General features: G+C 43.7%; 1 protein-coding gene across 1 annotated transcript; it reads left to right on the forward strand.

Annotated features, from left to right (window-relative positions):
• The first annotated feature begins 1,093 nt into the window (after positions 1 to 1,093).
• LOC310814881 (sodium/potassium-transporting ATPase subunit alpha-1) lies at positions 1,094 to 10,365 on the forward strand. Its single transcript, XM_083684431.1, has 22 exons — positions 1,094 to 1,203; positions 1,450 to 1,569; positions 2,302 to 2,361; positions 3,024 to 3,227; positions 3,409 to 3,522; positions 3,618 to 3,752; positions 3,851 to 3,968; positions 4,123 to 4,391; positions 4,980 to 5,288; positions 5,578 to 5,712; positions 5,908 to 6,100; positions 6,223 to 6,398; positions 6,564 to 6,700; positions 6,986 to 7,136; positions 7,401 to 7,569; positions 7,679 to 7,833; positions 7,919 to 8,042; positions 8,297 to 8,442; positions 8,592 to 8,722; positions 8,918 to 9,019; positions 9,604 to 9,695; positions 10,206 to 10,365. The coding sequence occupies exons 1-22, from the start codon at positions 1,192 to 1,194 to the stop codon at positions 10,232 to 10,234; spliced, it is 3,081 nt and encodes a 1,026-aa protein (XP_083540557.1). The 5' UTR covers positions 1,094 to 1,191; the 3' UTR covers positions 10,235 to 10,365.
• Positions 10,366 to 12,912: the final 2,547 nt, after the last annotated feature.

Consider the following 12,912-nt stretch of genomic DNA (forward strand, 5'->3'; position numbering starts at 1 on the left):
CTTCCTCTCTCTCTCTAACTCTCCCTCCACCTTCCTCCCTCTCTCCACCTTCCTCCCTCTCTCCACCTCTCCCTCCACCATCTCCCTCTCTCCACCTCTCCCTCCACCTTCCTCCCTCTCTCCACCTCTCCCTCCACCTTCCTCCCTCTCTCCACCTCTCCCTCCACCATCTCCCTCTCTCCACCTCTCCCTCCACCTTCCTCCCTCTCTCCACCTCTCCCTCCACCTTTCTCCCTCTCTCCACCTCTCCCTCCACCTTCCTCCCTCTCTCCACCTCTCCCTCCACCTTCCTCCCTCTCTCCACCTCTCCCACCACCGTGTCTTATCGCCTGCCTCTTGCTGCAGACTGACAACCACAAACAACCAAATGTTTACTAAACAGACATCCCAACAGTCTCCCGCCCTGACGTCCAAAGGACAACCTCTCTGGCTGTATGTCAAGGGTACGCAGTTCCACCCAGATGACACAGAAGAGGATAACGAGAGTGAAGTTCCTCATGTACGGATGATGAGCTAACCTGTCCTACCAATATCAGGAGTGTCTGTTACAGCTGTCCGATGATGAGCTAACCTGTCCTACCAATATCAGGAGTGTCTGTTACAACTGTCCGAACTGACAGATGTCTAGGCCAGCATGTTAGACGTATACACTGGCTCCTCTTGTCTGAAGGGTGAAACGAAATGAAGAAGCAAAACGTCACAATAGTGCTGCAAGCAGAAATAAAATAAAAGAAATCACTGTAATGTCAATGTAGATGTGTATTGTAAAGACAAGATCATCCACTATTCTTATATGAGATCAGGTTATCACGCATTCTCTCACTTCATTCATTGTTCATAGACTTTTTCCACCCCACTCCACTGTTTCTACTGTAAACTTTAGACATGGAGTCTTTCTCTTAGGGGACACGTCACAATGACCTACCTGAACAGATGAAGGTTGAATATATAAATAAATTAAATGCCACAGGCCCTTCCCCCCGCCCCCCCTTTGCTCCCCCCTCCACTCACCTTTCTAATTTCCCTCAGAGCTCCTCCCCCTTGGGCAGGTACACCGGACTGGTATAAAGCTATGCAAAACTGAGTTAACCATCCAGAGAGCTGTGGGGCATCTGCAGACAGCGGGATAGGAGAAGAAGGGGTGCAGGTGGAGTTCTAGGGATAAGGAGGAAAAACTTTTAAAAAGCAACAATGGGGCTTGGAGTAAGTTTGGTTTGGCATTTTGAATATCGAGATTTAGCTCGATTTTGCTTTTGGGGCATTTCTTGGTTGATGGTGGTTTTACTGTTTTGCTTCTCTCTCAAAAGTTGTGTCTTGCTTTTAGTTGAGTGCATAGAAATATATTGCAAACTCATTGTCTTCATGTGTGCCCTAAATAGGAAATAGGCCCTTAAAGAGGCACATAGTCTACTGAATATTCTCTCATCTCTTGCGTGCCCTTTCATACAGAAGGGGAAAGATGATTACAAACTGGCGGCGACCTCAGAGGATGGGGGAAAGAAGGGAAAGAAGGGAAAGAAGGCAAAGCAGCAGAAGGATATGGAAGAGCTAAAGAAGGAAGTCGACCTGGTGAGTAAAACCATAACTGAAAAAGTTTAATTCATTCATTCATTCATTATTTCTATGTAATTTCGTTGACAGGTAAAATGCTCTCTGATCAATATTTAGTTTACACATGCTTGAGACGGCTAAACAGGTTATTTTTGTCAACTCTGGGAAGGCTAAAATAAATTAAATGACAGCATCAATGACATGTGCATAGACATTTTCAGCAAGTGAGAAAAGTTCAAAATGCTACCATTTATATGGACCAGAATAAGCACAGCATACAACATATCATACATGAACTGTATCTGGCTCTTTGGTTTGTCATTTTGCATGTGGAATTCATTTCACATTCTCATGTCATAATTGACCTTCTACTTCGAAAGTTATTTTACATATTGGGTGCTGTTAATTAACAGCCTTAAGGCCTGTTAGATTTACACCACCAGTCTAGGAACCACTACGATTCCACTGAAATAAACCTACGTCATGATTTACCTGAAATCTAGACAGCACGACCTTTTAAGATTTATTTCTAAATGTACAGTCATTTCAGGAATGCATTGTACCATCCTACGTGTTCTGCACAAGCGTCCCACAGGGAAAAGACAAGAGAACTATCAGATGATAGTTTTACTGGGGTAAGATACGCTTTTCCAATGACAAGGATTTGTTTTGCTTCTCTCTCTCTCTCTCTCTCTCTCTCTCTCTCTCTCTCTCTCGCTCTCTCTCTCTGGCTCTCTGTCTGTGCTGTAGGATGATCATAAATTGACCTTGGATGAACTTCACAGGAAATACGGCACAGATTTAAGCAGGGTAAGTGAGTGAATGTAATGTCGTGTCTCCCACAGAGCTGCTAGGCATTCTGCACGTGAACCATTCAGTTGCTCAGTGGATCGTTGGTGTCAGTCCCACAAAAGCCATTGAGGTCATACAGGTTACTGCACAAGGTCATACAGTACAACTCCATTGACTAATAACTGTTTAAATGACAATTAATGGCACTCAAATGCACATTAACCATGCATCTAACAAGCAGTTGAGTAACTGGCATACAATATCTGTAACTTTTAATGCTATGTGTGGAAAGGATAACAATGAAACACTATTTTGGTGTGATGGAGCAAAGATAATGATATGCTGATATTTGATCTGAGGACTAAGCAGAATTTCCACTACAAGGGCCATATTCACACAGGAACATTGAAAGCATTATATAGTCAGGAGGAGGGGGTTGGGGGTGGAGGGAAGCTTGCCTTACAAGTTTTTCTACTTTCAGAGGACGTGAGGTAGTTTTATATCCATAAGCAAAATCTCTCTCTCTCTCTCTCTCTCTCTCTCTCTCTCTCTCTCTCTCTCTCTCTCTCTCTCTCTCTCTCTCTCTCTCTCTCTCTCTCTCTCTCTCTCTCTCTCTCTCTCCCACCTTACTCTCTCCATTGCTCCACCTCCCTCTCTCTCCACCTCTTTCCCACATCAAGGGTCTGTCTTCGGCTCGGGCAAAGGAGATCCTTATCCGTGATGGTCCCAATGCCCTGACTCCTCCTCCCACCACGCCAGAGTGGGTGAAGTTCTGCAGGCAGCTCTTCGGTGGGTTCTCCATGCTGCTGTGGACTGGAGCTATGCTCTGTTTCCTGGCCTACGGAATCCAGGCCGCCTCGGAAGATGAGCCAGCCAATGATAACGTAAGAACTGTGACAGAGTAACTTTTAACAAAGCTTCAATTTTAGAACACTATTTCTAATATAGTGTCATTGGTGATCAGTAATGATTTGAGTGGCAGGTCTAGTGTTAAATGTGATTCATCTGACAGAATCACAGAGATTTGTCATAACCTATCTGCCTCTTCCTCTCTGTCCCATGCAGTTGTACCTGGGTGTTGTACTCTCTGCTGTCGTCATGATCACTGGCTGTTTCTCCTACTACCAAGAGGCTAAGAGCTCAAAGATCATGGACTCCTTCAAGAACCTGGTCCCACAGGTACTGCTGTTTCTGAAACACTTCTAAGAATAACTTGACTTTGACAACACTGTTATGTCTACAGACACTAATCCTGCTGTCTGTCTTGTTGTCAGCAAGCCCTGGTTGTCCGTGACGGTGAGAAGAAGAACATCAATGCTGAGGAGGTTGTGGTTGGAGATCTGGTGGAGGTGAAAGGAGGAGACAGGATCCCAGCTGATCTTCGTATTGTTTCTGCCCATGGCTGCAAGGTGGGTACTTCAAAGTCCTCTTGACCCAAATACGTCATGTGCCACCTACTTCAGTGCCGTTCATTGTCTGATTTATTAAACCTCTCTTTTCTTCTCAGGTGGACAACTCCTCCCTCACTGGTGAATCTGAGCCCCAAACTCGTACTCCTGACTTCTCCAATGACAACCCCCTGGAGACCAGGAACATTGTATTCTTCTCTACCAACTGTGTTGAAGGTGCAGAACTCATTGCCCAAGATAATAGAAAAACAGAGGAAGGAAATATTTGGTTTAGCTTTCGTTCATGAAAATGTTGTGGATTATCTGACATCGTCAAACATATTCAGCCATTTTGTGAGCCATATGTCTCATGTCTCTCTTTTCATTCAAGGCACTGCTAGAGGCATCGTCATCAACACTGGTGACCACACCGTCATGGGTCGTATCGCCACCTTGGCCTCAAGCCTGGATTGCGGGAAGACTCCTATTGCCAAAGAAATTGAGCACTTCATCCAAATCATCACCGGTGTGGCCGTTTTTCTCGGTGTGTCCTTCTTCGTCCTCTCCCTTATCCTGGGATATGGGTGGCTGGAGGCTGTCATCTTCCTCATTGGAATCATTGTTGCTAACGTGCCAGAGGGCCTCTTGGCTACTGTCACTGTGAGTAAAGGTTCTAATTTCAACAGTGTCCTAATTAAATCGAGTACCTAAACATGATAGTATCCATTCCCAATTGTGTGTCCTGGTTGGTTGACACATTAGAGAGATTTTTGGAGGATATGTCAAAAACTGAAGATATGCTACTGTATATGAGGGTAAGTGAATTTTGTGACTTACGCAGTAAGTTAATCTTTATTAACTTTGAATTGCCCGACGGTTAGGCAGTATTAGACATTAACTTTGAGTTGTTAAGGTAAGGGGAAGTCGTCAGGGGAAGGCATTAGCAAACATTAGCATTAGCAACAATAAATACCAAATATTTGTGTCCATAGTGCAATTCAAACCGGTGTTGTGAGGGTTGCAAGGCAAGTTGTTAATGTCTCCACCACCCCACGAACCTCCTTTTATGGCATTCCGCCTTCCGTATTCACCTGCCATTATAGCTAAAAGCATCAACTACGACAGGCAATTGGGAATGCATATTATCATGTATAGGTACACGATTCATAAAAACAAAATTATTATATTGAAATGTGAGTCTTTAAATGTGTGACCCTTTAACTTTTGGGTATGGGCTGTCCACCAAAGGTGTGTCTGACCCTGACTGCCAAGCGTATGGCCAAGAAGAACTGCCTGGTGAAGAACCTTGAAGCTGTGGAGACCCTGGGCTCCACCTCCACCATCTGCTCTGACAAGACCGGCACCCTGACGCAGAACAGGATGACAGTGGCCCACATGTGGTTCGACAACCAGATCCATGAGGCCGACACCACAGAGAACCAGAGCGGGACCTCCTTCACCAGGAGCTCTGCCACCTGGACTGCCCTGTCAAGAGTCGCTGGCCTGTGCAACCGTGCCGTCTTCCTGGCAGAACAGAGCAATGTTCCTATCCTTAAGGTAAGTTCCCAGAGAGCTACTATTTCCACCCACATTCCACACAGATATTATATTGTTTAATGATGCTATTCATTTTTGTCTTTCACTCATTGAGGATTTAACACAATAAAACACTTTTAATCATTTTACAGCATAACATAATACAGTGTCAATAAACGTATCCCCTATTGAGGCTTTGAGCTTTGATGTGTCTGATCCACTAAACCTAGTGGTAAAATGATGCATATATTTAAATCATGGCAGATCCATTCCAAGCCCATTCATCCTCTTCCTTGTGTCCCTTTCATAGAGAGATGTGGCTGGTGATGCCTCAGAGTCTGCCCTGCTGAAGTGTATTGAGCTGTGCTGCGGATCTGTCAAAAGCATGAGAGACCAGTACAGCAAGATCTCTGAGATCCCCTTCAACTCCACCAACAAATACCAGGTAACCAGTTCATTTCTTTATCGTCTCTGTAGGCTAACGAAGGGTTAAATTGGGGTCTTAGAGTTGGTGTGATGGCCTTCAAAATAACAGCGGTATGTTCAACTGCCACTAAATTCAAAATTAGTGGAACTAACAAACCTTACATGTAGTGAATGTTGTATCTAAAATGGCCGCTCATGCCTTTTTGCCCCTCAGCTCTCCATCCATAAGAACTCCACGGTCGGGGAGTCCAAGCACCTGCTGGTGATGAAGGGAGCCCCTGAAAGGATCCTGGACCGCTGCTCCACCATTTTGCTCCAGGGCAAAGAGCAGCCCCTGGATGACGAGATGAAAGATGCCTTCCAGAACGCCTATGTAGAGCTAGGAGGACTGGGGGAGAGAGTACTGGGTATGACTTTCATACCAGTATGGTATGCTGTGTGCAGTATTTAGGGAATATTGGTCACAAAAATGTCTTGAGTATGCAGAATTCTAACACATGCTTGACATGTGTCTGTGTGTCACACTCAGGTTTCTGCCATTTCAACCTCCCTGATGAGCAGTTTGCTGATGGCTTCCAGTTCGACACTGAAGATTTAAACTTCCCCACTGAGAACCTGTGCTTCGTTGGCCTCATGTCCATGATTGACCCTCCCCGTGCCGCTGTGCCTGATGCTGTGGGCAAGTGCAGGAGTGCTGGAATCAAGGTTATTTTTCCCTCACAAACCTCTCACATATCTGACATGTTAACTAATAAGCATAAACAAGCACAAATAATGTCCTCAGTAAGTTTCTCTCAGAGATGATCCTACTGTGTTTCAAGGTGTGATGTTGGTCTTTATTAGGCTAACGACCAATCACCCCTTCCTCAGGTTATCATGGTGACTGGTGATCATCCAATCACTGCTAAGGCCATCGCTAAGGGAGTGGGTATCATCTCTGAAGGCAACGAGACTGTTGAGGACATCGCCGCTCGTCTGAACATCCCAGTGACAGAGGTCAACCCAAGGTACAGTATGTTAAAACACTGTTTAGGTTCTAAAGACCATAGCTTAACTTACATACTGTACCACACTGACATGATTTACCTCATTCTGATATGCAATTTATTTAACCTTTATTTATCCAGGTTAGTCTCATTGAGATTTTCTTTTTGTAAATGTGTCACGTATCATAAAAAATGCTCTTTTTGAGGTCTTTGTGCAGCAGATGTGAGCAAACGTGGGTATTTAGAGAACCAACACAAGTTAGTTATATTTCGTGTTCAGTACATTTCCATCGTTTCCCCATCCAGGGATGCCAAGGCCTGTGTAGTGCACGGAGGAGAGCTGAAGGAACTGACTACAGAGCAGCTGGATGATATCCTGCTGCATCACACTGAGATTGTGTTTGCCAGAACTTCCCCGCAGCAGAAGCTAATCATTGTGGAAGGCTGCCAGCGTCAGGTGACATTTCAAAACCAAATACAATACCGGACACATTGAATATTTCAGACACACTGTGTTTATGTCACAGACTGTCAATCCTTGTATCCAGAGTTCTGGTTATGAATGTGAGAGTGGTAGCATTTCTCCAAACCCAACTCTCAGCATTATGTGGTGGGGATGAAGTTGTATTGCTTTTCAACCAACAACTCTTGCCCATGAGTCTGGATGGATCGATCTTGCTTTCTGAGTTGATCTCTTGAGCTGATATCTCCTTATCCACAGGGTGCCATTGTGGCTGTGACAGGTGATGGTGTGAATGATTCTCCTGCTCTGAAGAAAGCTGACATTGGTGTTGCTATGGGTATCGCTGGATCTGACGTCTCCAAGCAGGCTGCTGATATGATCCTCCTGGATGACAACTTCGCTTCCATTGTGACTGGTGTTGAAGAGGGTAAAAGAAGCTGTGTGATAACCAGCATTTTGCCAGCTTATTTCATATCATAGCTCAACATCCTCTTAACCTTTTGTTTCTCTTTCTCCTGTCCTCCATTGTCACTCAGGCCGTCTGATCTTTGACAACTTGAAGAAGTCTATCGCCTACACCCTGACCAGTAACATTCCAGAGATCTCACCTTTCCTCCTTTTCATCATCGCCAACATCCCGCTGCCCCTGGGAACAGTCACCATCCTCTGTATCGACTTGGGAACTGACATGGTGAGGATTTGTTGATAAAAAGGTTTTTATTCCTAGTTTATTGTTTGTTGTGAGTCTAGTCTTTGAAACCACCTCTACCCTCAAGGTTCCCGCTATCTCCCTGGCCTACGAAGCAGCTGAGAGTGACATCATGAAGAGACAGCCAAGATGCCCCAAAACAGACAAACTGGTGAACGAGAGACTTATCAGCATAGCCTACGGTCAAATCGGTAAGGACAGCCAATGGTCTCTTAGCTGTAGTTTCAGTCTTCAGTCTCTGGAGGTCTCAATAAAGTCCTACATGGCTGCTACATCACTGGTGACTTTTAAAACTGCGAATGCCAATCAGAAAAAAAAACAAGCATCGACTTCACACTTCAGTAAAACATTGCAGTGAATGACCCGTCCCCTTCCATAGCCTATTTAATGTCTAAGAGACACAGTTATTCCTCACTGATGAAACCGTCCACTCCGCTCTCCACAGGCATGATGCAGGCCACCGCCGGGTTCTTCACCTACTTTGTGATCCTGGCTGAGAATGGCTTCCTGCCCATGGACCTGCTGGGCGTGAGAGTAAACTGGGACAACAAATTTATGAACGACTTAGAGGACAGCTACGGCCAGCAGTGGGTCAGTATCCAACTGCCAGTGGGCTTTGTGTTTGTGATGATTGCCATCTGTTGTGGTAAATCCCTAATCTATTGCACTTTCTCAATCTGTCTGTCTTCTCTATCCTTTTTGCCCCAAATCTCCTTCTCTGCACTCCATCTATCTCTCAGACATATGAGCGCAGAAAGATTGTAGAGTATACCTGCCACACAGCATTCTTTGCTAGTATTGTGGTTGTCCAGTGGGCTGATCTGATCATCTGTAAAACCAGGAGAAATTCCATCCTTCAGCAGGGAATGAAGTGAGTACACATTAGATATGCCTTGAATAAATATGGTCTTAGGTCTCAAGGAGTGTTAGGTGTCTTGGTCAGGGGTTTGAGGGCTCTGGGTCCATAAAGCAATGTTCATACAGTCCTGTTCAAACACCGCAGAATCAATATCCCTCTGTTGGTGTCAATCGATGAAAATAATTTAGTTTGCACCTCCCACCCCAGGAACAAGATCCTGATCTTCGGCCTGTTTGAGGAGACAGCCCTGGCTGTCTTCCTGTCCTATTGCCCTGGAATGGACGTTGCACTCAGAATGTACCCACTCAAGTGAGTAAAAACCCCTCAGTTAGATTAGCTTAATTTTCTTTGTACATCTACTTATCATGGACTTAACCAAAGCCTTGGTCGTTCTGGAAACAGTTCCTTTCATTTCACCTCACCCTCACTTTGTTGCCTTTGGAGGTTTTGTTCAACAAACACTGAATATCACACTTTTATTCAGCGTTTTATAAGACAATCTAAAAATGTCCGAAAAGATCACTCACAGATTAAAAGGAATGTCATGGTAAAAATATGTAGAGTTAAAATAGATAGATAGATGTTGAAAAGGAAGTAGACTTCTGTGTTCTGAGCTGTAGTCAGGTTTCACTACAGCAGCCTGACAAAGCCTGATAGAGTTTAACGCAATACCAAGAGAGAAAACTGCATTCGACCTTTATGTGCCCTTTAAGTGCATTAGCTACCAGTTTAACATATCCCTCCCCATTTGACCTTCTCTTGCCCTCTCTCTTTGCCTCTCTTTACACTTCTCTTTTCCTTTTCTCGTCATTTCTCTCTCTCTCTCTCTTTCTCTCTCTCTCTGTCTCTCTCTCTCTCTCTCTGTCTCTCTCTCTCTCTCTCTCTCTCCTCAGACCTTGCTGGTGGTTCTGTGCCTTCCCCTACTCCCTGCTCATCTTCCTCTACGATGAGGGTCGGAGATACATGCTGCGACGCTACCCAGGAGGTAAGACCTCGTGACGTTTCAGACAGGCACAGGAGCGCTGGTCACAACAACAAATCGGGGGGGGGGTCAAAACAAATCCACAGCAGACGTACACCGTCTGGGAAAAAAGCAATGATTCAAACAATAAAATAAAAATGTATAGCAAGGTCATGAAAGAAAAAAGAGCATCATGACACACATTAAGACAGGTATATGCCTGTCGATGTTGCCACAGTTGACTGAGTTCCTCTACACAGATCACTGGGCATCACTGGTTACCCCTGGTGTGTGATGTCTTACACAGCCCAACACACTGAGCTCCGTCACAAATAATACCATACGCAGCTAACTGACGGCTTACCGTGAACTCTGGATAGCTTATTCCCAGAAAATCAGTTTTGTTAGGCAGTATACAGTAATTACAAGACAAGTAGGATTGTGTTCCTGAATCAAATTACATGTCAAATGACATTATTTAGCTTTGCTGCTGGATGAATCACAACTCACAACTCAAATGTTCTCTTGTTTCAGGTTGGGTAGAACAGGAGACGTACTACTGAGGGAAAACAACAACCACGTGATCACCAGATCTCAACATTACCATGTTACACTTCATTTCAATCTGTCCCCATCATTGAGAATGTCTTGATTGTGACAATGTAATTTTGAATAAACATCACTTCATCACAAATGCTTAAGGCTATATTGCTTTTCTGTTGGTGTTGTGTGTGCTGGGATATGAGGCACGTAGGCTGTGTTGCTTCCCTATAAAACCTGAGGAGCACCGACAGCAATATTGTCCATTGTATTTGTACTGTTGGTTGGGGCAATGTGCTAGAAATATTAAGGTTGTAGGTCTGAATCCCACACAAGCCACATAATAAAATGCTAACACTAAGCAGTTAGTGTGTCAGTTAGTGTGCCAGTTAGTTAGTCAGTTAGTTAGTGTGTCAGTTAGTTAGTGTGTCAGTTAGTTAGTCAGTTAGTTAGTGTCCAGATAAACAGAACCAAAGTGTGGATTGAATTATATCCTTGTCCAAAGACTCCCTTTAGGGTAAGGAATCAAATATGTGATTTTGTAAAAAAAAAAAAAAAAAAAAAAAAAAAGAAACTATCCATTTAAAGTGCCCTTTTTAAAGGCTTTATGCATTATTTATAATTTCACTTACAAATCCTTTATAAATCATTAACAAACAGTTAATAGAAGTGTTGTGACACCCTCCCTATCATCACACCATGTCCACGTCCATGTTTGGTGGATTAGCTCGCTGGATTTGTTTGTTTTTCAACTAAAAGTTTGTTAGTCTCATCCTATTGCTTTTTTCCTTGCCTACTTGTATCATCTTAACCACGCTTTGGATATTAATAGCAGTTTTAGCTTGAGTGTTTTTAGCGTAAATGGCAAGTGTGGAGGTGTCTGCAAACTCTACAGAGGGGTAGTGGGGGGCGAAGAGGTTATAACTAATTTATAAACCCTTTATAAAGGACACCTAAATGTAAAGTGTTACTGAAAAGTGGGTATTGATCTAATATGCAGACAAAAAGTAATTTGCAAAAAACAGCTCTGTAGAGTCTGTCTTAACTTATGGTATTTGATGACCCAAGGAATTTCTATAAATAGCCTATGGATTCCAAGGAGAGAATCATTTTTGGACATGGAAAAACTTTCTGTGACCATGTTTTACTCATTGGGTTACTGGACAATGAATGGTGAATCCAGAATGTAGTTTTCTCCACTTTTTAACAGCAGGCTTCTCCCTACTGCATTCAAACTGTCCTTCACTCTTGTTTATTTTGTGTACGCCTTAGGAGAGTCCAGTTTCTGTTGACAGAGTGACTATCATCCCAACCCCCCTCCCTTGCCTGTCTCTCCTCCCCCTTCAGTCCCCATCTATCCATTTGATCCCCAGCCCTCTTCTCCTATCCTCATTGTCTAGGAGGGTGTAAAACAACGTCTGGGATGGGGTTTATGTTACGGGAAAGCAAACACTGTGGAGATAGCTGAGAGGGGATGGAGTTAATTATCACTAGGGGCGTTAGTAGTCAATGGGAAATACCATTCTGATAGACTGACCCTTGAGATAATGGAAAGTATGGGGTCAAATAAAGGAAAGTGGTCACCACATTCTTAAACCATAGCCAGAAAAGTCTGATTACAATGTATGTATGTATGTATGATAGCTAATGTAAAACACAAGCTGTTTCATATATTAATAGGCTCGAATACAAAAACAGAATAAAAAGTCAGAATAAATCATTAACCTGAATATTGGGCTAGACAATTCATGATACTGCTTTTCCTTTTGCAGCAGGGCTTGTTTATTCATCCCTAGGGCCAGCAAGAATTATATAGAGGCAGAATTTCCTCAAGCTTCCATGAATGATGGCGTGTGCCATAAGTCCTGAACACCAGGAGAATAAACTCAAATCAAATAGAATAAATAAATAAATAAATAAATAGAATACTATAAGTGTAGGCTAGGACCCGGTAGGATCTTCGGCATAACAAAGCAGGCAACTCCTTTTTCGTTGGTTCATGTGCAGTTATGGAACATGTCTTTTTTATTTTTATTTCTGCAAATAGAACTAAGTGCGTAACATAAATCTTGTTTGAAAGTGTAAAATAAATAATGAAGTTGCCCTCCGAAGAGAGGTGGTGGTGGGTGAATAAAACAATATATCTGCTGTGTGCAGATTAAAAAAAATCTCAGAATTGTTTTTCAAATCTTCAAGTCTTCTTCTTTATCATCCTTTCTGCCCAATTTTACACCCCCTTACGGTGACCAACCTCATTCATTGTCATCTTCATTTGCATCTGTCCTACACACCTCTTGTTGACAGTTTATCATTCAAGTATCCACCACTTCACATAACAATAGCCACACTATTGAGCCCAAGTGGTGGTGTGTTTGGATTGTTGGAAGTTCAGCTACAGAACTGTGCCACCACCCGGGACACATGAGAGTCACTCCTATGCCTGGAGCCAATGTTTGTGTGTGATGTTAATAGCTGGAGGGCAGGGCAGGGGTGTGGTGAGAGTGGGGCATTGTAGGGTCTTATAGACAGTGTTTTGAGGATGCATAGACCACGCAGGGGCAAAGATAGGTGTGGAGAGGCAACTTCTCTCTACTCCAAAGTGTTGACTCCACACTAGGGGGCAGCATACCGATGAAGAGCATCCTGCTCGCTCCGTGGGGGCTGGGACGTGATAGTTTCCATGGCAACTCATTTATAGGAT

The sequence above is a fragment of the Argentina silus genome (genome assembly GCF_951799395.1).
Source record: "Argentina silus genome assembly, chromosome: 14".
Lineage (NCBI taxonomy): Eukaryota > Metazoa > Chordata > Actinopteri > Argentiniformes > Argentinidae > Argentina > Argentina silus.